Genomic DNA, 25,194 nt, shown 5'->3' on the forward strand with positions numbered 1-25,194 from the left:
CAACAGTGACAGGACCCGGCTCCCATCCACCCTGCAAACTCTCCTCCTCCTCTGCAGAAGCGCCCTGTCCCAGGAATTACAGCACCTCTCTTGAGCGTGTCCCTACGGTTGTCTGCCTCCCTTCCTGGCTGTTATTCACTGTTATCAATGGGTGTCGCTGGGGAATGATCATTCCTCATGCTCTCACGATAAGGGAGCAAGCAGGGCTCCCCTGTAAGATGTCAGCCCCACAAGGGCAGGGACAATCAATCAAGGGGAAGTACAGCCCTGGGATAAGTGCTCTGCTGAGAAGCTGAGTTGGAGGAATGTGATTCAGGCTGCCTGCACTGCTTCTGCTCTCAACAGCTCTGCACATGCTTCCCACAGGGAACACACATCCCTGAGAGCCAGAAATCAGGAAGCTGGCAGATTCTGCTGCAGGTGAGCCTGCTGCCAGCATGTCTCACCAAGCCCAGGTGAGCAAAGCTGCCAGAGACGAAGAAAACTTTAGTCTGGGATAAACAGGGAATCTGCTCTTCCTTTCCAAAGAGGACTCCAAATACTCCCTAGAATTTATGCTCTTATCCAGCATCTGAATAAACCACCAGTCTGCATTTATCCCAGTGCTACAGTCTGTAAGGTGTTGTTGCATTTGGATCCCACTGGTACCTTGATGTTGGGACACAGGTTCCAGACATCCTGGGTTTCCCAAAGACAATTCCTCTGCAGTCCCCTCGCCTGTCGGCAGAGCACTCTTTGTTGTTCCTGGGTCTGTTTCTGTGGCAAAACTGCTGTAAAGGGGCTGTGTGCTTAGCTGGGTGTGACCCTCCAGCTGCCAAGGCAGGAACTCCAAACCCTTGCTTGTCACACTCACTTCCAGCACAATACAGAATACAGCTTCAAAAAGAGCCAAAGTTTGCACTGTGTACCAGTGCTCTTTCTCAAAGAATGTCAGTCCTCAGCTTGTGTCAAAATATCTTTTATCACCTATTCCAGTTTATCATCACCAGACGGGTCAAATTTAATGAAGGGCTGCCCAGAACACAGATGTGCTTCAGGTTTACCAGTAAAGTCAATGACTAGGAAAAATATATGGCTAACTGCCTATGCACTGAAAATCCTGACATTGAATTAAACAAGTCATCTGCTGAGCAGCACAATGAAGGAATTTGAGTTTCCTTGCAAGTGCTGCCCTTTCCATGCCCATTCTGACTTCAGCTCATCTCTATATTGTTCATGAAGATCGCTGAGTTGCAATGCTCCCTCTTTCCCTACACACCACCCTCATCTCTCCCCACAGCCCCAGAGCAGCAGTCAGGCAAGTGGCAGCATTTGCTTAACCCCATACTAACCGTGTCCTGCTCACCCACCACGCTCACACAGCATCCTTTCCCTCCAAAATGGCAAATGCTTCAGTCATCCTTGCTCCAGCCCACACTAAACTTGAAGTGATTTTCATTTCGTGAGGACATCTGCTTCCCCACAGAGTTTGGTTGAAAATATCAAAGGGTTAAACAAACTGTTGAAAGGGGGTCTGAGAGGCAGCCAGACAATGTCACAGTAGTAGTCTGAAGAAACCACACTGACAATGCTGCATCATCTCGATGGGGTGCCAAGACTTTCTCTTCCTTTGGCTGAAGGAATATTTTATTATTCCATTCATATTGCAGCATCTTCCCCTGAAAGCCAGCACTCTTTCTTGCATTTATGTAATTGAGAGAGCTTTGCTACTGAATGTACTTTGGAGTGTGGGGTTTTTTTTCAAAAATAGGCCCAGGAGTCTGGAGAGTCAGTGTTGGATTTAAACACCAACAGTGTGAATTAATATTTTGTGATCCCTCCCATTTTATTCAGGCTGTTTGAAAGAAGATGGATGCAAAAAAAAACCTGGGAAATTCTCACCTGTGCAAACCATTGCTTGACTCACAGTAGATGTCAGCCCAGTGGGACAGACAGGGAGAGCTGGGAAACCTAACAGCAGCAGAAGACTACAAAGAATTATTACCAAGAATTCACAGAGCCCTAAATGCAATGTTTGTTTAATTAAACAATAGCTGTGTGCATTTGCTTTCATACCTACTCAGTATACTCCTTGTAAATTTGTCACAGCTGGAATTTTTTTCAAGCCTGATATCTAAACCAGAAAAGAAACATTTGAATTTGTTTAGAGTTTTGAAAGACTTTTCGCTTTAATTTTAGGAGTAAATAAAAGAAATTACTTTGCTTTGTACTACTCTGAATGTAGGATTGTTTACTTATCAAACACTAACCAACTTTGATTGTAAATATTTATTTATTAATACTTAAAAATTCCATTAGTGCTTCAAAAAAATAAATTTTCTCCTCCTTTTGCTAAATAATTAAATTGCTTGCAATGCCTTTCCTACAGCTTGACAATCAGGCCACACATTTTTCATCTGACATTAGGAATACAGAGACAAAACTCAGGCAAGAGTCACCTATTTAAACCCTGGCTAACATTCTTTATTTATATCAGCCGTCCCAAGGAAATCTAAAGGTTTGCTGGCTGATAACTCACTCTTTTCACCTGCCTTTTCTCACTCATTTACTGCTTCCCAGGAAACTTTACAGAGTGCCTCTCCAGAGGTGCACCATGTTTAGACCCTCTGATGCAGAAGCAGACATGGGTTTTGGTTTATACTCAGTTATGGTTGTCCAAACAGACTGATGTACATGTGAATTGTCAGGAGAGATGTGTTCTATTTTACCTCTGTGATAGAAAAACTGAAAGTGAACATGTTCTTAGAATATGTGAGGAAAAAACTCATTGTGGGGATAATTCTGGCTTTCTGTATTAAGCCTATATTTAAAACATCATGTCAAGGGTATAGGAATAGTTTCTTCTAACCATAAACGTTTACATCTTACTAAATATGGGAACTATGTTCTGAGATCTGAATTTTATGATTTGAAGCTTTTCTTGCTTTTGCTTTTAGCCAAAATGAATGTTGCACTGCTTTTGGACACATTTTACCCCCGTGTTAGAAAAACTGAAACTGAATCATTTTATTCTTAGTGCAGATTTCCTGTTTGAAGGAAAAAAAACCAAACAAACCACCAAATCCACAACACCAACCCCAAACTTTGCTTTCCATTCTCCCCTGTATCTATTTAGGTAAAAAAACCCTCATAATGTATGGGTGGTATGAAACATACACTGAAGAAAGGTTTTCAGGATTACTTTCCAAGGGATCGTTCTTTAATGCTGAAAGCAAGACTATATAAGGGAGGGAGGGATGAGAGGGAAGGGAAAGACAAAAAGATTGGGGCTTTTTTATTATATAATATTGTATTAAAACTTTGAAAATCTGTTTTAAACCAAGTAAGAACAATTTCGGTGTTAATAGATGAGAGTTTTTAAAGGGAAAGTGGTGCCTTTGCTCTGTCTGCGGCCACACTGAAAACGACGCTCACTGGGAAGGAAGGGAAAAAAAAAAAAAAAAAAAAAAAAAAACAAAAAAAAAAAAAAGCAAAAAAAAAAAAAACAAACAACAAACCGTTGCCTTTTCCTCTTTTTTCGCCATCAGAGGAGCTGGAGTGCCCCTGTGGGGATCCCGCCCACCCCAGCCGCGAGTGGCGCGGCCCAGCGCGGCTGCCCCGTTGCCGAGCGACCGCCGCCGGGCCGCCGTGAGGGCCGGGCCGGGCCGGGCCGGGCTCTGCCGGGGCTCCGGGAGGGCTGAGAGGGGGAACCGGGCTGTGCCGGGGCTCCGGAAGGGCTGGGAGGGGGAACCGTGCTGTGCCGGGGCTCCGGGAGTGCTGAGAGAAGGAACCGTGCTGTACCGGGGCTCCGGAAGGGCTGAGAGAAGGAACCGTGCTGTACCGGGGCTCCCTCGGGCTGGGGGGCTGTGGCAGCACCAGGTACGTGCTGTGTGAACAGCGATGCCTTTTCCAGCCTGGCGCAGCTGTAATGGCTTAGCGCCGCATCCTTTGGTGCGGTGAGGTGTGCGAGGCGCTCCGAGACACGAGGAGGGGTCAGAGAGCCCGAGCGCTGACGGGGAGGAGGGCGATAACCTGGTCTGAGGGCTTTTGGGGTGAGTTTTGCCGTGGGCTCCCAGGGTTTCGTAGCTCTGTTGGTGGCTTCACGCACCACACAAAAAAAAAGTCTCGATAGACACGGCTGTCCTGGAAATTTTAAGAACGTCAGGTATTCAACCATTCCAGGACTTGAAGGATTTGTCCCGTATTAGCCCTTTGAGCAACATGCAGTGTTGTTGAAGTTGGTGAGCCATGATGGTATCATCACTGTAAATTATCGAAAAGGTTACACCAGGAATCCTTTGAGCAGGCTTATGTCTGCCTACACCTTTTCCAACCTTGCATTCCCACTGCGGAATGCTGACCAGGAGAAGGAGGGTGGCGGTTGTATAAATTAAAGTTGAAGAACACAAGTGGAAAAAATGTAAACCTTATCCTTATGTTTAGAAATCTTTTCCAGAGTTTTTTTCTGCGTTTGGTTGGACTTGCTGCCTCAGAAGAAATTTACTGTTGTGCACAATAAAGCAGCTCCTCTTGCAGGTTTTCTGTTGTGAGTGGAAAATTTGTACTTGGAGTTATTGAGTGGAAAATATTATGAAGGCCAGGGTCTTGGTAGCACATTATTTTAAGCTTCTTGCTTATTTATTATTTAATACTGCACAAAACCATAAATCAAAACAGCACTTTATGAGCTTGAAGCACCTCTCAAGTTGTGCCTGAAAGATCTAAAGCAGACTGGAAAATCAGACAAATACCAGAGATGAGACCATAAAATGTAATGGGGGAGGTAGGGTAATGATTCAGCTTTGAAACCGTTGAGTGCTGCCTGCTTGAGTGCTGAAAATCCCAGCATGGCTTTTGAATTCAGTACTTGTTCCAAAAGTATCATGTCTTTTTCTCCACACAGTTCTCCAGTTCATACAAGAGCCAAGGGCTCTGTGTGCTGCATTTATGACGATAATTTCTGGTGGATGGATCATGTCTGGTGTCTTTATTATGTAAAATTTGCACTTGTCATTGGAAAAGTTTATGTTCTGATAACTCTGCATACTTAACACAGGGTCTATAATGCCTGTGGCTTTCTGCGTTTACAGTTATCTTCACTGAACAAATAACCCAGATGATGCTATCCAAACGAAAGGTTCAAATGCCAGTTTTCTTATCCCTCATATTAATATTTAAAAATTAATAATTTATCTGCAAGTTAACAACTCAAACACCCAGGAGAGATTAAAAGAACATCTCTGCAGAAATCACTTCAGATAGTGGACTTAACAGAACCTGCTCTCTTTCTCTCTTCTGGAAGAGATGTTATGAAGAAAGAGAGAGATGTTTTACACAGACCTGAAAGGCAAACGTCCCCAGCAAGCCTTAGAACAGATTCCCAAAGTGCTAGGCCTTGCAGTGGGAGCGAGGTGTCCTGGAATCATTCTCTCCTTGTACTTAGCACACATAAGAGTAATCTACTTCAGCAGGGAAAAAAAGTAGCTCCCTCTCCTAAATGTTTTTGAGCAGTTTTAGACAACAGGTATTACCAGTGTGAGAGGAGATATTTTGATCATTATGCTGTTTTTGTTTGACCCCAGGCACTGAGGAATTTTAGTACCATCGAGAGCCTTGTTTCTGTCCTAACATGGACCCAGTCCAGTCAGCCTCCCCAGACATCATGGTCACTCGGAGGTCCTTCAAGAAAGTACCCAGTGCCCTGAGCAGCCTTGTGGAGGAACCTAAAGAAAGACAGGCTGTCCCTGATCACCTGCTGGAATCAAGTAAGTTCCTGCACTCTGACTGTTCCCAACCTTGTGGCAGTTCTAGGATACACTTGGCTGTTTGGTTCTTTTTTGCAGCTCCCATCCTGTTGCTTAAATTGCAGCTTCCTGAGAGCCCAAATCGTGGGAGAGGTATTCAGGAAATTAATAGTGGTTGTGCTGATGCTGGGTGATTCTAAAGTTTTGGGGTGGCTTGTTTGAAGCCATGATACCAAGAGATGAACTGGTGGCAGGATCATAGATCTGCTGGGGTAGTGGATGGTGCCATAACTTTCCATTTATATATTCATGGCTACTTAAAAGGAGAAGAATATATATTTTTCTTTTTCCTTGATAATAAATCAGTATAGCATAACTAGACTGCATCAATGTAAGTACCACTCACCATGTGTGTTTCTGGTCTCTTTCTCCCTGTTTTGTAATCTATAGAGATTTATTCAGAACATCAGAGGAGCAGGGTTGTACAGGCTGAGCCTGCTGTGTTGCACTATGGAGGGTATGAGGTTGGAAAACATCACAAACAAATGCTGGTAAGTTTTGGAGCAGGGATCCCCTTGGGGCTCATAGAAGGACAGCAGAATCTGAGTTGACTTCTTGTGGTCATGAGACTTTTGCCCTAAAGTGCTCTAAAGAGCAGCACTTCAATTCAGTGGTCCTGCGGTAACAGAACAGACGAGTACCAGGCTGTGAGCATCACCCTCCTTTATACTCCCTGATTCTCATGTCTGCATCAGGGCTCCTGATATGTGACTTGCACATCATGAATGAAGGATTGGGGCTTTAACTCCACAAGAGATTTGTTTTCAAAATGTCCTTGGACTGTCACTGTATCTGCAAATATGTTCACTGGTGGGAAGGTTTTGAAAGCACCTCTGGTCTTTTGCCAAGGACAATTTATTCTGAGAAAGGAAATTTTATGCATAGGTTTGATTGCCTTTCCATGTGAATGGTGTGGGTATTTTGTTCTCTACTCTCTGCTTTTCCTTTGTCCACCTTTCTTATTCATGTTTTAAGTGTGTTGAGACAGAGGTTGGTAGTTATGTTGAGCTAGGTTCTCTGAATATAATGAAAGTAAACAAATGCAGGAGGCTTTGCAGGCTGAACTATCACTATCCAAAAGTTCATTGGTTGTACACCTAAACAGAACCATAAAGTATTATGTAATTCCTATTGTTTCAGATGTCCCTAAAAGTGATCAATAAATTGTTTGTTCCAAATAAAATATTTGTTCCTTTTGCACATAAGCAAAACAGCATTAGAATTTGGCTCAATAGTCGCATCTTTCAAGCGAGACTGTTATTCCTTGATTAAAAATTGTGACTCATTTCCAAAGAATAAAAACGCAGGATGTAAGTTTTGCATAATTTTCTTTTACATTCAGAGCACATTTAGAATTATTTCTGCTAAAGTAAAAATGATTACTTCTTTGCTATGGAAGATTTTACAAAAGGTACAGTTGGCATTCTTAACTGACCTCTTCTATTGTAGAGTATTTAGTGGGTTTTGTGTTCTTTTGTTCTACAGAAGCTGATAAATATTTCTACCAATGCAGTAAACCTTCACGTAATACCACCCCAGACAGTGTATTTTCAGATCAAATACAGCAAAAGAGTAAGTATCAGAAAGTCTTCACACTGCTCTTTGCATGCAGCACGCGTTTTGTGCCATATATAAGGAGCTTTTACATGGCTTCTATCATGTTTTGGGTCTTGTTTTCTTATTTTCTAGCACCGGCTTGTCCCTGGTCTGTCCCTGGTGGCTACTGTTGATTTTTGCCCTGATGAATGGAGGTATTACTACGACTGCATCCGAATTCACTGTGAGGTGAGGATTCATTGCCAAACATAGAGGGTTGTAATGGAATGAAACAAGTATTAGAGCATGATGCTAATGGTAAAGGTATATTTAATTTTCTAGAGACACATAGATTTATTCCCAGTGAGTCTTGGAGTATTTAATTTAAAACATTAATTTTTTTTCTCTGCAAACATGCCAGAGCTGTAAGTAAGGTTATATAACTTATTCTGCTATTCTTTGCCAGTAGATCAGTCTTTGTGCTGCACTGATGTGGTTACGTGTCTTAGCTGTGGAGCTCAGAGGAGCTCTAGAGAGCTGTGTAAAGTGTGGAAAGATAGGATGATGAAAGCAGGTAGAATATTAATGTTCTGAGGTACAACAGAGTGATAATCTTGAAGATGTTTTATGCCCACTTACTGGCCAGCTACTAGAGAAACCTTTTACTTCCACAACAGGCTGAGAGATTTGGGGCTGTTCAGCCTGGGGAAGAGGAGGTTGCGTGGAGGCCTCATAGCAGCCTTCCAGAATAAGAAAGGGGCTGCAAGGAAGCTGGAGAGGGACTCTTCATCAGGAACTGTGGTGATGGAACAAGGAATAATGGGTACAAATTGAAAGACAGGAAATTTAGCTTAGATGTTAGGAAGAAATTCTTTAGATTTCCTTCCAACCCTTAATATTATACGTTTCTATGATTTACTAATTGTAAGATACAAATATTTGCACTTGTTTGTTTGTTTGTTTGCAGGGAGATGATACCTTAGTTGTTCCCATACATGCTTACCCTGCTATGAATGTTGTAGAATTTCCATCATTTATAAATCTGTCTGATGTATCGATTGGTCAGAGGTGAGTTAAGGACACACATTTGTCTACATTTTGTGAAATATGTCCAAACCATGAAGAATCCCATTTTCCTCTATTCATGCAACATAATGTCTTAAAAACTTTAAGAAACTCAGCTACCATCTGGACTTAAAAATAGTTCTGTATATGAACTCTTTCAGGTGCACATTCGCGGTAAAATAAATGCTGTGCAAGCTAAACATATGTAAAGATGGAGCTTTTTTTTTTTTTTTTTCCCTTCTTGTATTTAAAAGTATTTATTGAGCTAGACATCATCTTACTTTGTCTACTGCATGTATGTAGCACTGACTGTTCTCATGAAGTAATCAGTAATAATTGTTAATAGGAACTGGGAAGGGGATAAAGGAGCAAGAAGATTCTGTTTATTAGGGCTCAGTTGTGCAGTATATTTGCTGTATTAGTTGTAATTATGGTGATTTGTGTTAGTGTAGAGATTTGAGTGAATTCTAAGAAGTGAAAGTCTTAGCAGGTGGTTTTCTCTTAGGTTGTGAGTTGAAAGTAACTCATGAATTTTACTGAAGCACAGAAATATGAATAGGCAAGGCACATACAAGAAACATACAAAAATCTGCAGTACAAATGAGCCCAGCCTGGCGAATAACATTTGTGTCTTTTTGTTTGTTTGTTTGTTTTTCTAATCCCCTTTAGCCTGTTAAACTTTAGTGAATCATAACATTGTGAGTTTCTCACAGGACTGAACATAACTCCTGACATTCTGGGAGCCTTTAGGCATGAAGTGATCCTGTTGTTTGCTGCATTTTAGTGCTGGAGTATACGGAATTTTCATATTCTCAGAATACAGAGAAGATATTAGAAAGAAAACAAAATATGATTTTAAATAATGGATTTTTTTTTCAACATAGCAGGGATGCTCAAAGATACTCCTGAGGAAATTTGGAAGAATTCCTGAAGACAAAACTCATGGTTTCAAACCTTAATTTTTACCAGTATTTTTCAGCATTAAACTATTAAAAAGTATCTAAAAATGAAAGAGATAGCTTTCTGAGATAGCTGGTACATTACATAACCTGAGAGAATTTGGGCTCAATCCATAGCCCATGAAGTTAATGGAAAAACTGACATTTACTTCCATTAATGTAGGATAAAATCTATATTCTACCACCCACCATTCTCCTTAGGTACAGAAGGTCCATCAGACAACAGGTGGCATATTTAGCTTGTTTTTAAGGCACTTTGGTTGCTGTTCAAGCTGCACTATACCCTAAAACCAATTGCCTGCCCGGTCTGCCATTGCATCTTCTTTGTGAACAGGCCATAGTAAGGCAGAGAAAAAAGAACTTGGCTATTTCTGCTTTTTTTTTTTTTTTTTAAGCATTTTAAAAATGTGCTTTCAGAGGAAAACTGTGTAACATGCATTCTTTGCTAACCAGCAGGGCAGGATTTCAGTCAGAGAACTGATAAAAAACAGAAATAAGCCTGCGCGAGTGGATCTTGATTTGCAGGGTGATGAATGGTTGTGCACCAATGCTTTTGTGTTTCAGTTTGGTCTGTGAAAACACTTGCGTGCCAAGGCAAGAGAAGTTGAAAAGATGTGTGCTAATACTCCTCACACAATCTACAGGAGATGTAAAGGGCTATTCTGAAAATTAGGCCCCAGCATCATTATTTCTACAGTGGTTAAAGTTCAGTCATTCTGATGTGTTGGAGTTTTCAACACTTTTCTTTTCTCGTAGTCTTTCATGAGGAGGGCCATGGGAAAAGGCCGATTTCTGGTTCTGTACTCATTGTTGCTCCAGTTTGCATTGTTTGTACTTGCTAGATATTACAGCCTGCAAGAATTTGAGGATGGGCATAAATAACCTCCAAAAAGTAATTTTTTAAAATTTTTCTATAATCAAATTCTGTGTGGATAGGAGAAAGTAATGTCCAGCATTCAAATCAAGAGTTAGCTCTTATTTCTTGGGGGGATGAAAGAGCTGAAATATTTTGCTATTTTGGAACAGCAGCAAATTATGATTTTCACATTAATAACTAACCCATCCCTCTGAATGCAGGTAATTTAGTGCATGGTGTGTATAATGCAATTTCCCAGCTTGTAACTAATGAACAACTGTACTTCGATTAATTCAATTTTTTCTTTTATCTCTTTTCAGTAAGGAGTATGTTATCCCGTTGCAGTGCAGCTGTCCCATAGATTTTGAATTCCACATTGATATTGTTCAGCCTCACAGAGCCTTCACTGTCCAGCCAACATTTGGTAGACTGACTTCTCTAAAATTCTAAATGTTAAATCTGTATTTACTAAGTGTAGTTACTTGTGACAGTGTATTCAATGCTGTACAGAAAAAAAACTTTGCCTCAGGCAAAGCTTTTGCAGGTAAATGCTGCCAGACATTTGCAGCCTCATGGCCAATAGCCATCTTGGCTGTAAGTTTCTTTAGACAATGCTCAACTATGACAAAATGCCAGCTCTGACAAAATACGGGTTGTTCCAAACAGTCCATGCAGCCTTCCCAGAAAAATATCCCTGAAAAAGGGTCATCCCAGTAAAACTTAAGTCAGAAAATTTTGTAGCCTGAAACTATGGCTGAAGGCCATCTGAAAAGCACTAAAAAGTTTCAGCTCCTGTTCAAAGCTGTTGTGCTCAGAGTAATCATAGTGTCATAGAATCACTTAGGTTGGGAAGGGGTCTGAATATTTAGGGATATGAACGGTGGTTAAAGTGGTTGAGAAAATAATGGAATAGGTAGTAAGGAAATAAGGTCAAGCAGAGACAGGTAATGCATCAAATCCAGATGAGTCCCCTAGCCTGGAAGAGCACAGAGGAATATGTTTATAAATGCTTTGCCCAGGAAAGCAGAAAGTGCCAAAGACTTAAAACGAGCAGATGCAAGTGAAGAATGTCTACGTGTAAACGGGCAGTCATTTTCACAGCAGTATGAAATATTATAGCCCTACTGCCAAATCTCTCTGCTATTGCAAAATATCTTCTATTATCTGGCAGCAGCCATAGTTTTTGAAAGATACTTTGAGACCTGAAAGATTTTCCATGCCTACTGCCATCCACTCAAACAATTAAGTTGTTTAAAGAAAAGTAGCCCAGAATCAATTCCAGCACGCTTAAGTGGGCTCATGTTATATGGACTCTTACTGTTTTTCTCCTCTAATCACAGGAATCATTCCAGGCAATGGAAAAGCCAAAGTAACTGTGAAGTATTCCCCACTTGAGTATGGAACAGCACAAATGGCAATGCAGTTGCGGATTTCAGAGTTTCACTCAAAACCCTATGTGTGTGTCTTCACAGGAACATCAATACCACATCTGGCTCTGATGTATGTGTGGCTGACTGACCTTTGAGTGGTTTTGCCCAGTTCTAAGAGATATTAATGTAACAGGATTTCATACCATTTTGTTATGATCATTTTAAGCATTGACTTCTTTGGAAACTTACAATGCACTGATGTAATTCTGCTGTTGATACGTGTTCCTGCTTTTTTACAGAGTTTGTTTAGAACAACCTTAATCTGTATGAAATGAAACAAACTAAATAAATATAATGAGAAGTTACATATCCTTAAAGAAATGTTGAGCATCCTCTATCATTTCCACTCATTCTTACTGTTGAAGCCTTGCAAGATGAAGGGGGTTTTGAGCTTTTTGGGCTGTACTTAATTTTTTTGTGAAAAGATGGGACTTATGTGCCATTTTGAAAGGAATATGTGTCCTTCTGACATCTAGAAAAGAATATTTTGCTGAACAACAAAGTTATCCAGAGAAAAAAGCTGTGTCTGGAAAACCTGTGTTGTGGAGAAGAGACCGGTTCAGCCAACTACAATCAAAGCCTGTTCAAAAACTGAAGGTGTGAAAATATAATCATTACAAGTTCTCTTTTCTGAGATGGAAATCTTCCATGCTTCTGGTTTTTCCTATTAATTTATATCTCATAGGAAATTGAATACCAGAACCTGAGATTCCCCACAGACTTGTCAAATCCGTATGCTGTAGCTACTCTTTTGACTCAGGAACCAGGCAAATTGAAGTTAAAGGACATAAAAGAAGGTAAAGTAATTAAGCAGCATAAACTTAGTCTTAGCATTATTTGTAGCTCTGATGAGGAACTTGGCTTCAGAATTGCTGAGTTGATGTGACTGTTGTTTCTTTGAGAACTCTCACCTTAGCTTTATGTATTAATGAGTACAGTTACCTTAATGGATAATTAATTTCACAATTAAAAATCAAATCTAGACTGAGACTTTCTGATGTTCCTGCAGCCCTGTCCCAAGGCAAAGAAGGAAAAAAAACCAGACAGATGAAGGATGCTATATTTCAACTAAAAGTCAAACAAAATATTCAGGAAGAGAAAGCAAATCATCTAAAGTGGTAAGTGTTCCTCTTAGGAAGAAGAGAGTAAGTCTGCTAGCCTTTGAATAAAACAAACTGCATTAAATAAAGCCTTTTTCTTGTCTTCACTGTAAATGCAGGCAAGTTCATAAGGGAAGTCAACCAATCTCTGAGGAGTTTAAAAAAGAGATTATTGAAAGCCGACAAAGGGAAGAAGAGCAATACAAGGTTAGTCTTAGATGTTTTTTTCTGTAAATTTAAAATCAAATTTATACTTTCAGACTGTGCAGTGCACTAGTGAATTGTATCAAGCTCTCTACATGTTCAGTTTTTCTTCATTAATCAGTGCAATCCTGTGCTAGTTGTGCTTGTTCCTGCAGTCATATCTTTATTGTGCCTGTGCATTACTGTTTCAGGGGTTGTTTTATCTTGAAGGCAGACAGAGAAGGGTAAGGTATTACCAGAAATGTGACACTACTTGCCCAAATGAGCAGATTTGCACCCAGCCACCCAATCTCATCAGAGTGCCACATTCCAGCATAATCCTGTCAGCACCAAGGCCACATCCAACATTCTGTTTGTATTGTACCACTGAGGAGCTGCTGTCCTGAATGGCTCACATTCAAAGAGCTAGATCCAGTCAGTACTCCCACACAGAGCCATGGGGAGATAATTCATCAGGTTGCACTTCTCATCTTTACCCCTCTGGTTGCACTTCTGCATCTTCACCCCTCTCTCTTTGGTTTCTTCCAGTCACTGCAGACTGCGAGTCCTCTTCCACAGCGGTGACAATGGCAATAAGCAATATTTGGTGATAGGAAGTACTTTTCCCACAGTGGCACAGCCCTCAGGGACAGGTGGAGCCTGTAAAGGCTTGATTTATAAATTGAATTAGGCAATATAAAACATTCTATTTAATACTGAAAAGAAGGGAATGGGTGAAAAAAGGATCTAAATTGTGAGATTGATGTATCACTGAATTAGATGCAGGTTAACTTTGTTTAGAAGCAACTCTTTCCTAACCTGCTGATTTGGCTATGCAATGCAAACCATGTTTCGTTAGGACAGAGATTTGATTGAAACTCAGACATGAAAAGACATTTTTTTTACTTTGTTTGACTTGCTTAAGGGTTGCAATAATCACATCCAGAAGGGAATGAAGTCTGTGTTTTGTTAAACACCTCCAGAGTGTTACATTGTGAGTTTCCCTAATTGTACTGGGGGAAAGAATACATTGGATGCTTTGTGCTAATGTGATTTTTCTTTAAATTAGCTCCAAAGAGGAGATCCTATCATAGAACAGGAGTTTCAGAGGGATGAGGTAGAAGTTTCCTTCAGACGTGTTACCCGGCATGTTGACCAGGTTTGTTCATATGTTTTTATAGCCTGCTATATGCACGCTAAATTATCCCTTCCCAAGCTAATAAATAGCATAGGTATTTGACACTGAATACTTTTCCTCCTGATATTCTTATTTCTGTGTCCGTGCCTTATTTCCCATTTTGCTTTTAGGAAGGGCAAGCACCATGCTACATGCACAACTCATCTTCTAAAGCTCTGATCTAATACGAGAGTCAAGTGGAAATCTGCAGGCCTAACTTGAAATTTGTATTTCTTGTTTCTGAAAGATCTCTCAGGAGGAGCTTTCTCATGCCTCATTGTAAGGTTAAGCATATCACAAGATTCCCAACCTTTACCTGCAGATCAGATTGACAGGAACTTTTCTGGTAGTTAGATTTTTTTTTTGCCCTTCTCTTTCACTCTTCTTTGGGTATGTGCCGTTATTGGAGAAAGGATACTGGTTTTGCTGGTTTGTGTCCTTAAAGCTATTTCAGCTTCATGTCTGGGCAAGATAAAGTGTGTGGTTGATAGAGTCCCTGTCCATTCTCTCTGCTGTCCAACTGCCCATGGAGTGCACTGCAGTTACAGTCTGTGCTGGTCATTTGTGTGGATGCAGACCATGCCACGTTGTCTCTGCATTCCCCATGCCACATCTGCAAATACTTGGTGATTACCTTCCATTAAGCCCTGCAGTGAAGGCTTCTGGTTAAATGCCAATGCTGCGAATATTTTCACTGGACCTAATTTCAATATTTAGAAATAACATACAGATTCAGGCCAAAGAATGGCTTGGGAGGGAGAAAATTTCTCCCTTATCTAGTCGTAAAAAGGGCTGTCCTTTTTCTTTTCTGTTTCCTTTTTTAAAAATACACCATGCAGCACCCAAATGTCCATCCGACATTCGACTTGCTCCGTAATGACCCTTGGGACAGCAGAAAGAGGATGTTCAGGAAATTCCAACAAGCAGCATACAAGGTAAAGTGAACAACCAGAATGCAGTGTGGGGGCATGGCATGTCAGAAACAGCACAAAAGAACATGCAACCAGCATGTAAGGAGTGTTCTCAGCTAGCTAGGGATTTGATAGTTTGATAAATATGCTCCTGCCTCACCAGGAAATAAGGATCAGGGGTAAGTTTTATATTCAAATCATCTTTCATATTGTAATTGATGCTAAACATATGCAGATAAATTCAGATTTTTTGTAAAGTAAAAAATATTTCGTATATTATAAATAATTCTTTGTATTTCTTATATTCTTACTATATTCTTTATATTCTTGTATTCTTATATTCTAAATATTTATTTATATTATAAAGTTAAAAATATATTTTTAGAGTAAAAAAATATTTGAAAATGCCTGTATAATACTGCACCCATTTTTGGACCCCTACTACAAGAAAGACTTTAATAAGCTGGAATGAGTTCAGTGTAGAGCCACCAAGATGTTCAGGTCTTAGAGCATTTACTCTCTAAGGAGACACTTAATCTGGAAAAGGAAAGTAGAGGGAGAGAGCGACACCTTCCACCTCCTCTGAGGTTACTAATGATGCAGAATCTTTGCGATGGTGCATGATGGGAACATGGGAAATAGCACGTAGAAATTCAGGTAAGGGAGGTATAGACCTAGAAATGAAAGACCAATCAGTAAAACCACTTCTTGCATTTGGTTTAAATATTATCTTGCATCACCACTGCTCTTTCCCCAGTAAATCTTAATGTAGCAAACAAGATGGAAATGTCCTGCTCTTCTAGTGTCCAGTTTGGATATTCAATCTGTTCATAATATTGAGGTATTGAAATTAAATGCTCTTTTCTGTATTGTACAAATAAAGAGGTGACCAAATGGCCCCATCTGGTATTAAAACCAAGGATTCTTCATTTTTACCCTGTAGGGTATGGGCCAAAACACAATGCAGGTTGCTGTTAACTCTCCTCATTCTCAGAGCCACAAATATTCATATGGCCCTGGTTAACTGACTGTTCACCCTATGTTTAATCTGTATATGCCAGTAAACACAACTGAAGGATTAGGACCTAGCCAGAAAAAAAGTCTGATTAACCTGTACGACTAAATTAAAAAATTTAACTGTATTTATTGTGTAATGTCACTATAGAGGTGAGATCCATTCTACATCTTTCCTTCACATTTTCTCCTGAACTTAAAACTATATTAAAAATTCTCAAATTGAAATGTCTGAGTGAGCTCTGGAGAATAAATACAGGTGTAACATATACAGTATTTCTATGGTTGTAAATCTTAGGGTGTTTGACTTGAATTTAAAAATCATTCTCTCAGATTTTGGTCCAGATTCGTCTAAATCGTTTATTGCTTCTGTTCCGTGGACTGAGAAGGGAGGCCAGAGGTCTGGAGGAAGGGTCTGCATCTGGTAAGGATAAGGAGAACAAGTTGATATTTTGGCCATGGGCTATGATAATTCAGGTTGTGCTGCAGTGTATCAGGTGTATTACATATAAAGACTGAGTCCTTAAAAAGGAGTTTTCAGAGAAAAAATAGAAGTGTGACAAGGTAGAGGCATAGAGGGATTTGGATTGGATGGCTTTTAAAGACCGTCCAGTCCAGCCTCCCTGCAATGAGCAGGGACATCTTCAACCAGATCTGGTTACTCAGGGCCCTGTCCAGCCTGACCTTGAATGTTTTCAGGGGTGGGACATCCACCACCTCTTTGGGCAACTTGTTCCAATGTCTTACCATCCTTGTTGCAAAAAAATTTCTTCCTTACATCTAGTCTGAAACTACCTTCTTTTAGTTCAAAACCATTACCACTTCTCATATGGCAACAGGCCCTGCTAAAAGGTGGAAATGACTGTAACCAAGATACATCTATTTTCCATACACATTATTTAGCAAGTTTAAGAAATGTGATTAACTACTCTTAGGAACCTTGCAGTTTATCTACTCAATAACAGGACAGAAGCTGTGGGAACTCCATCACTGGAACTGTTCAGATTGGATGGGGCTTTGGGCAACCAGATATGGTGATAGATGTCCCTGCCCATGGCAGAAGGGTTGGACCAGGTGATCTTTAAAGGTCCCTTCTAACCGAAACCATTCTGTGGTTCTACGTGTAGGCTTGAGGGGCAATGAAAGGGCAGACAGGACTGTGGGAGAGGTAGGGAGATGAGCAGATCAGGTGGAGCCCAAGAGGTGAGAGTCACAGAATGAGAGGAGTTTACTGCAGGGGGGATGGAAGGGGGGATGGAAAGACACCTGAATGTGATGAAGGCAAGATGTCTGAACTCAGTGAAATGAGACAGTAGGAACCAAGAGACACATGGCCAGTACTGGGTTGAGTTTTTGTCCACATTGTTTTCTCATGGAAGTGTTTTTAATCAATTGTTTTGGGGGGTTTTTTACACTGAAATGAAAGTGCTGGTCTGGAAAAATGACTGGTTATTTAATATCATAGAAGAAAACTGGCTTTGGATGGGAGTCGCAGTTGGGTAAATGGGAGACAAAGTATTTGAGTCTCTTATTTCCCACTCCTTTGTGGACACACACAGTTTGACAGCTCCTGAGACACATGGTTCCATTATCAGGCCTTTTCCTGGTTCTGCAGATAGGCACTTTGAATTCCCAGGATGCAGATGTAGGAATGCTGCAAATAGAAGGTGTAATGTCATTACCTGTAGACAGGTGGGGGTCGGTCTCTTCCACCGGGCAGCAACTGACAGAACAAGGGGACACAGTCTCAAGCTACGTCAGGGAAGGTACAGGTTAGATATTAGGAAAAAATTTTTCACTGAAAGAATAATAAAGCACTGGAATTGTCTTCCCAGGGAGGTGGTGGAGTCACCATCTCTGGATGTGTTAAAAAAAAGACTGGACATGGCACTTAGTGCTGTAGTCTAGTTGAGGTGTTAAGGCGTAGGTTGGACTTGATGATCTTAGAGGTCTCTTCCAACCTCATTATTCTGTGATTCTGTGATTTAGTGTAAGAGAGGCCTCTGACTTGCCTCAGCCTTTCTGAGAATCCTGCTGGAAGGAGTAGGCTGTAATGTCTTTTTAGGAAAGGGGGAAATAAATCTGTCTGCTATTCAAGGTATTGTGCTCATATCTTGTAGATATGACATTTAAAGACTTTAGGAAGTATTAACTTACTTTTTATATTAAAATTAGTACACATCCTGGCTTAGGAAAATGTTAAATACATTTTGTGGCTTGATTCTATTTCTGAAACAGTGTATTAAGATATATTACAAAATCTTAGTATTTGGTTTCCACTCATGACAGAAAGCAGGAGTTTCAGCAAAGCAGAGAAGTGTGAAGAACACAAGGACTTCACTTTCAGCATATCTGAAGATCGTATATTGCCTTTTGAATTCCCCTTTTACAGTTCCAATGAGCTACACAGTTATTTGGTAGGTACAGTGACTCAGATGTTAGTCAGCATTCTAGACAGAATTTTGTTGAAGACATTGGCCCCAGGGCTGGTAGTCTTTTTTTAAAATTTCACAATGTCACTGTTGTTCTGTGTTCTGGGCTTCTGACAAATTAATTCAGGACTTCAGATTTACTAACGGTTCTGCTGAAAACAGTAATAAAAAAATCTTTTCATTCTCTTAATTGTATCTTAAAATTGTGAGCAATACATTAATGTTCAGACTTAGTTAACATCCATTTATCAGAAGAAAAGAAAAACAAAACAAAACAAAACAAACTGAAATGCTGGTGTCCAAGAAAGAACAGCAGAAATATCAAACTATATAAAATAAATATTTGCATAATTATTTCCACATGTTTTCTATTAGCTGTGTTCATTAACTGCTGCCAATACAAAACAAAATGCCCACCATATCACTGGTTTTAAATGCTGTTCTGTTTCAGGCACCTGATGCTCTTGGCCTAGTTCCTATTGAATCTGTAGACATGAAAGTTGAACATGTTCTTCCTTTTTACAACTTGAAGGTGAGTTGGTACAGCTCCCTCATGTTTCTCTTACCTGTCCAGTTAAATGTTTCCAGCCTGATTCAGTGGCCTCTGCACAGCCCAGTAAAAATGTTGCCTTGATAAGGCTATGTGATTAGCATGCTTTTATTAAAACCAAATCTCAGCAGTTTCCATAGGTAACCAGCTTACATCCAACAATAGTTCCCTCTCTCCAGACAGAGATTAATCATCTCAGCTGAAATTACTGTATCTCAAAGATCAAAGTCCTGGTGAAGTATGGCTTCCCAAAGTTTTGGTTATATACCATGTTCTGGGAGACTGTTCCAAGTGTCTTTTACCATGGAGATGTGATGTGTCCACATCTCCATTTTTGAATTAACTGAAGGTAATCATTGTCATTTCCTGCAGCACATCTTTTTTCTTTGCATTTAGGTTCCTCAGCATTGCAACATTATGAAGTATCAGCCATTTTGTACACACTATGCAGCTACAAGTTACAAACCTTTAAAACTTTCCCGACCACTGAGGCAGGGAGCCCAGGTAACAAAGTCACACCCAACCCTACATTTCCATGATTATTTGATTAATTTTGCCTCAACATTTTATACCGAAAGATTTACTACACTCTGAAAATCTTTGATGTCTCTGTTTTTCAAGGATGAATTGATTCAAGTAGTTTCTTCTCCTGAGGGGCAGCTCTCTCAGAAGACAGGTTTTGACAAAGAACCAGCAGAAGGGGATATCAGCCTGTTAAACCTGGTTCCTCCCCAAGCTTTACTCCACCCAACAGAGATCAACCCACTTCGCATTTTTGTAAGTAGGAGTTGGTTTCCATAAAGAACCTAAGAAAGGAGCAGAAGTGTGCCTGTTTCATCAGAAGCCTGATGTGGAATTTGTGGGCAGTTTTCTTACTAGGATGGGTTATGAAACTATCCAAAGTGGGAGTAATCCTTCATGGTGCAAGCTCTGGTAGATAAGAGCCACAGAGTTCATCCCACTGAGAGGGGCACCATTTCAGTGCAGGATGGGTTTTGATCAGTTTAGGGGAGGGATGATAAGACAAAATTGCAGTGAAAGCAGAGAACTGGAGACTTTTCCAGTCTGACTCTCCACAAATGATCAATAATTACAAGATTTTTGGGAACACCATGGAACCCTGCCCTTCTTTTCCATTTGTTTCTCCATTTGCATACTAGAGGAAAAGCCATGATCTTGGCATCTCGGTCCATCTGTAACCTCACATTCTTGCCCAGATAGGTAGGACAGGGCAGTCTTTTCCTGCTGTTCAGCTGGGTGACCACAGATCTGCCTAAACCTTGAGTAAACTGGTAAAAATGAAGTCAAGCTCTGCTCACATTGCATCCTGCTGCCTTACAGTTTCTAAGAGTTCTCACAGCATCCCAAACCACATTTCCAAGTTATTAGGCACAGATATTCAAAAAATCAGTGCCACTTGTATGGGAGGGTTTTCTGTTACTGTTGTCATGTAGTTTGCGCTCCTTGGCACCAGCTGCAGGAGGTTATTTCCCACGGTGGGTGCAGCACAGCCTGGAGGTCCCTGAGGTGCCTCTGAGCAGGCAGAGACAGCTGTAGGGCTCAGTGCAGGGCTGTGCACAGGCACAGGCAGATCTCCCAGCCAGCATGGCACTGTGCCCGCCTTGGGTGGCTCTGGCTCCCAGCCCTCCCTAGCTGCAAGGGCCCAGAGCCCACTGTGCTATTCTGGTGACCTTGGCATAACAACTATGATGTAGACTTGTCCTCCTTGCACACAGCCAGGACTCCAGTGGATGTGCTGATGAGATCCTCTGTGCATCTCCTTCACCCCTCTGTCATATCAGTGTAAGAGCCAGGCACAGCTTGATCCCACACTACCCAGCACTGAGCTTTATCCAGAAACAGATGCTAGTGCAGGGAGATGGATGGCAAGATGTTCACTGGCTTCCACCACAGCAAGTCTATTTTCCCTTCTTGGATTCTGAGCTATTCAGAGAATCAGCAATGGATTTCAGAGTATTTAGGCGATAGTTTTTTCTTCTTGGAGACAACAGCTAAATTGCTCTATTTTAGACAGTAGGGATCATGGGTAAATCAGACAAAATTGCAGAATGAGGGGAAGAGACAGAAAATGAACAATCATACCAAAGAGAGCAGTCACAGTGGGACAAAGCTGTGAATCTTGGAACACTACATTAGTTGTAAGAACTGAATTTTCATTAATTTAATTTGATATGGTATTCAGAACAATTTATTTAAATGATACCTTCATTGTTTTAGAACCCCGCTCCAGGATTAGTTCCATTTTTACGTCCTTTGGCCTATTGTGAATCAGATATTGAATATCATCTTTGTCCTCATCCAAAATATACTTTTACCAAGAAATGTCCCAAAGGATCCAGTATTCCAGTCACACAAAGAAAATTTCTGGATCACAAGGTATGGCCTTTTGGGTTTATTGCATGAGTACCTGTCTTGGGTATGTTCCATCCTGAGAAGTTGCTCTAAGGAATCAAAATGGAAGGTGGAGTTATTCTAGATAGAAGATATTTTCAAATATAAATTATTTATGCACCTAAATAGTCAGTACATGGGTCAGAATAATTAGTTTTTGTTAGGCATTATCCATGTCTCTTATTTATGCCTAAGTGTTTCTTTGCTCTTTCCATGTGTTCTCTGTTGTATTTTCACATCCTTACAGTGATGGAAGGATCTTAGAAATATTCAGCTCCTCAAATTCAATTCTCAGCCAAGATGCTCTGTCCTGCAAGCCTCTCTCCCCACAGCATTATGCATTAGAGATCTGATTGTTGTATTATTTGTCATTTCAGGAAGTGATTTGTGGAGTAATGGAATGGAGAAAATTCTCACCACTGGATTATTCCAGTTTTTCTAACATTCCCACATTGACAAATACAGTAGTTAGGTAAGAAAGTATTTGAGTATACAATGCCTCTATCCTGTATTAGTTTCTGCTGCCTGTAACTGTATTGATCAGTCACTAGTCCCACAAATGAAAGTGGGCCTGCAGATGGAATTAATTGCTGCTCAGAAATCCAAAACCAACAGAAAAACTCCTAGAAGGGTGGGTTAAGAACAATATTGTTAGCCCAGGAAGGAGAATTCCAGTCTGGACTTTTGATAACATCTCTCCTGAAAGCTTGTTGACTCAGAAGACCCCAGGAGATACAAACTCTGTCTCTCTGTAAAACCTTTAACTTCTGGACACTTGCACCCAGTGATAGCCAACATCTCTCAGGCTCACATTCCCTTGTATCACAGCAGTTTCTGGTGCAGATTTTCCACTAATATTTAAAAGTACATCGTCTTTGTTGTAACTGCAACTGCTGTGAAGCTTCAAAATATGAAAGTATCATTAGTATTAATATATTAAACTAATACCATTTCCATTACAGGGATCCTTACAGTTTAGATATGCTTCCAAGAGATGTGCCACCAGTGCTGCATGACTTACCTGAGAGAGACAAAGAGAACATAATTGACCAGTAAGTTTCTCCTCTATTTTGTATATGGTGTTATTTACTATGTTTAAACCACTTGTATGGATGGGTCAAAACCTGTCCCAAGAGACCCTCAAAGGCAAAAGCACAAAGTCTCTTTTGCACAAAACATACTTTTGTTCTTGTTGGCAAAAAAAAAAAAACATTTTCAAAAGGAAAAAGGCAAATTGTTCATCATTTTACTAATTTTTAGTGGGGCAGATGAAGCTGAGTACAACATGATTCTTACTCCAGAGATGGTGAAAGCTGAATTTCCACTGATTGGGGGGGCACCCTCTGGAGAAGATGAGGAAAAATCAGCAAAAATAGAAAGGTAGGTATATTTTGAAATTAGGAGAGAGGAATGGAATCTGAAGTCAAGCATCCCTTTCAGAAATGGGGATTTGGGAGAGCTTGTGTAACTAAAGAGTGACCTTTTTCCTCCACAGTGATGCAGAGCTGGATGATGCTTTTCCTGGGTGAGTAATTTTATAACCTTAAGTTTCTTTCTTTCTTAAATCTTAGGTGTTTTCAGAAAAAAAAATTAAAAGAATTTTCAATTTTAGTCAATATTGATATTGAGTATTGATATTTACTTGTTGAAATCTTCCCTATTATTTTCTGTTGTAATGAGGGAAGCAAATATTTCTTAGCAAGCAATGAAGTCCTAATCCTTTATGTTGTCACTGAAAGCATCTTTGTTATTGAGGTGGTGGAGTTTCACTAGATGACAGAGAACATACTGCTCCTCTACAGCAGTTTCAGCATTTTTGTCCTTAAGGCAAATCAGGTTTTCATGAGGCTGCTCTTGTTCTGGCAGTCCCAGCACGTGTTCCTACATGGATAAAATGTAATAGTCAGTTTGTGTTTACCTGTCAGATGGCTAACTTTCCTGCTGGCCAAGCCAAGAGTTAAGTGTTCTTTCTGCAGTTTCACTACTTTTCCAGTTCTGCATAATAATGGAATACCCGCTCTGTTCGTTAGGAAAAAAAGAAATCACATGTGCCTCTTTTTTTGGATTTTGAAGACATTCCTAAGTAGTTTTCCTGGTTATTATAAATACAAATGATGCTTTAAATTTCTTCCAGTGACCCACACAATGGTCCAGATGGACACTTTCACCACCAGAATGAGATTGGAGAGAAAGTTCGAAGACATCTGGAGCTACTGAAACAGAAAGCAGTTAATAAAACCCTTATTCTGGGATAAGAGTAATTTTACAAAGTCCATGGGCTTGTCCTGCTTATCCTGTTAATGTATGAGGCCTTCCCTGTCCCAGCTACATTTACTTTTCTTAAGTGAGGTCAGCAACTTCATATGCAACAAGAAGAGAAACACAAGAGATGCCACCTCTGTCAAGGACTCTCACTGTGCCCGCTACCCCAAACACAGTAATTACTCCAGTGAGAAACCTCAGCCTTGCACCAGCTTATTTTGTTGTGGTGTAAAGGACGAGAAAACCTCAGTACTACCATGTAAATAGTTTGGTAATTAATTTACAGCCCACAATTTTCAAATAAAATATGAAAAGACCTAATGACTAAAATCTTCTGATTTTGTTTTTTTTTAGTTATGACCTGTCCTTGAATTTTTGCAGGTAAGGTACTAAATCTCAGTCTTGACAGTAAACCATACATTTGATGGAAATGATGGAAAGGAGAAGGAAGCCTTGAACACCATTACTGTCTGCAAAGGCAATGTACAAGCAAGTCTCATTGGCTATTCAGGGATTTAATTCTGTGCACAGGTCTTGGCAAAAGCGTGCGTGGGTTGAGTGAATGAACTTCAGAGCCTCATGAGAAACCTGCAATGCTCTTGGTGTATTTTCTAGGAAAGGAGATTTCTCAGCATATCATCTTGCAGCTGAGATGTCTCCTGCTTTCTTTTCAGCAAGCTGGACTTCAGACAAAATTGGTTTTATTCATAGTGAATTGATAGCTCATTTTACAGAGTGGTCCAGGCTGTTTGTGCTGAAAAGCACAAATCTTCTGTACTAAAAGGCATGGAAATTGCAGCAGTACTGACTACATTCCTAGAGCCATACTTCTTTCCAGGTATACTTAAAGCCCCTGAGAAAAGAAGTTTATTTCAGAGAGTGATCAGTGCAGATAGACAAGCTGTAAAAAGCCCAGGGAGATATAAAATGGGAAAGCAGGGTGGAAAAGCTGCAGAATAGCCCGTATTATACTAGCTACAAACCATCTCTGCTCGCTTCAAAGGAAAAAAAAAAAAACAAAAAAAAACAGCTGTTAAGTTTCTGCTAACTGTCTATGTGACAAGGGATTGTTCAGAATGCAGGTCTGGATATCTGCAGATTTCTCTGACTACAAACAACTGCTTGAACTTTACACATTGCTTTTTTTTTTTCTTCTACAAGTCCTGAGAGAAGCAACTGATCTTTTAAGAGATGAGCTAAGTTGAAAATATTTCTTAACATGACCATGACAAAAACATTATCACAGTTTACAGTGAAAGCATTCACAGTTCATCATTCACTGTTTAGGTAAATCAAGCATAGATAATTCTTTGGCACTGTTATCTATCAGCTAAATATCTAGTCTAGTAAAGATGGAATAAATGTCCAGAAACAACAGTGATTAAACCAAGTTAATCTCTTTTTCTTACAGCAGTATCACCCTGCCTCTCTTCTCTAGAACAGTTTCCTGGTCATCCCAATGGAAATTAATAATGCTTCTCCATCTTCCAGCAGTAGACACCAGCCTTCAAAGGAATGAACCTC

General features: G+C 40.2%; 1 protein-coding gene across 1 annotated transcript; it reads left to right on the forward strand.

Annotated features, from left to right (window-relative positions):
• The first annotated feature begins 3,951 nt into the window (after positions 1–3,951).
• Positions 3,952–23,921, forward strand: CFAP221 (cilia and flagella associated protein 221). Its single transcript, XM_040069845.2, has 25 exons — positions 3,952–4,031; positions 5,562–5,744; positions 6,174–6,274; positions 7,269–7,355; positions 7,473–7,568; positions 8,287–8,387; positions 10,520–10,623; positions 11,540–11,699; positions 12,106–12,226; positions 12,315–12,426; positions 12,639–12,747; positions 12,849–12,936; positions 13,982–14,071; positions 14,929–15,024; positions 16,348–16,438; positions 18,304–18,431; positions 18,898–18,978; positions 19,393–19,500; positions 19,618–19,773; positions 21,235–21,393; positions 21,786–21,880; positions 22,371–22,460; positions 22,669–22,788; positions 22,904–22,933; positions 23,543–23,921. Exons 2-25 carry the CDS (start codon positions 5,609–5,611, stop codon positions 23,661–23,663), a joined length of 2,580 nt encoding a protein of 859 aa, XP_039925779.1. The 5' UTR covers positions 3,952–4,031; positions 5,562–5,608; the 3' UTR covers positions 23,664–23,921.
• Positions 23,922–25,194: the final 1,273 nt, after the last annotated feature.

Source organism: Hirundo rustica, chromosome 7 (genome assembly GCF_015227805.2).
Source record: "Hirundo rustica isolate bHirRus1 chromosome 7, bHirRus1.pri.v3, whole genome shotgun sequence".
Taxonomy (NCBI): Eukaryota; Metazoa; Chordata; class Aves; order Passeriformes; family Hirundinidae; genus Hirundo; species Hirundo rustica.

Bases quoted from the DNA above. Each gene is read 5' to 3' on its own strand.
- CFAP221 (XM_040069845.2), top strand. From the start codon at position 5,609: ATGGACCCAGTCCAGTCAGCCTCCCCAGACATCATGGTCACTCGGAGG. The intron at 15,025-16,347 runs GTAAAGTGAACA...TCATTCTCTCAG, and splicing joins TCCAACAAGCAGCATACAAG to ATTTTGGTCCAGATTCGTCT. The intron at 21,881-22,370 runs GTAAGAAAGTAT...TTTCCATTACAG, and splicing joins TTGACAAATACAGTAGTTAG to GGATCCTTACAGTTTAGATA.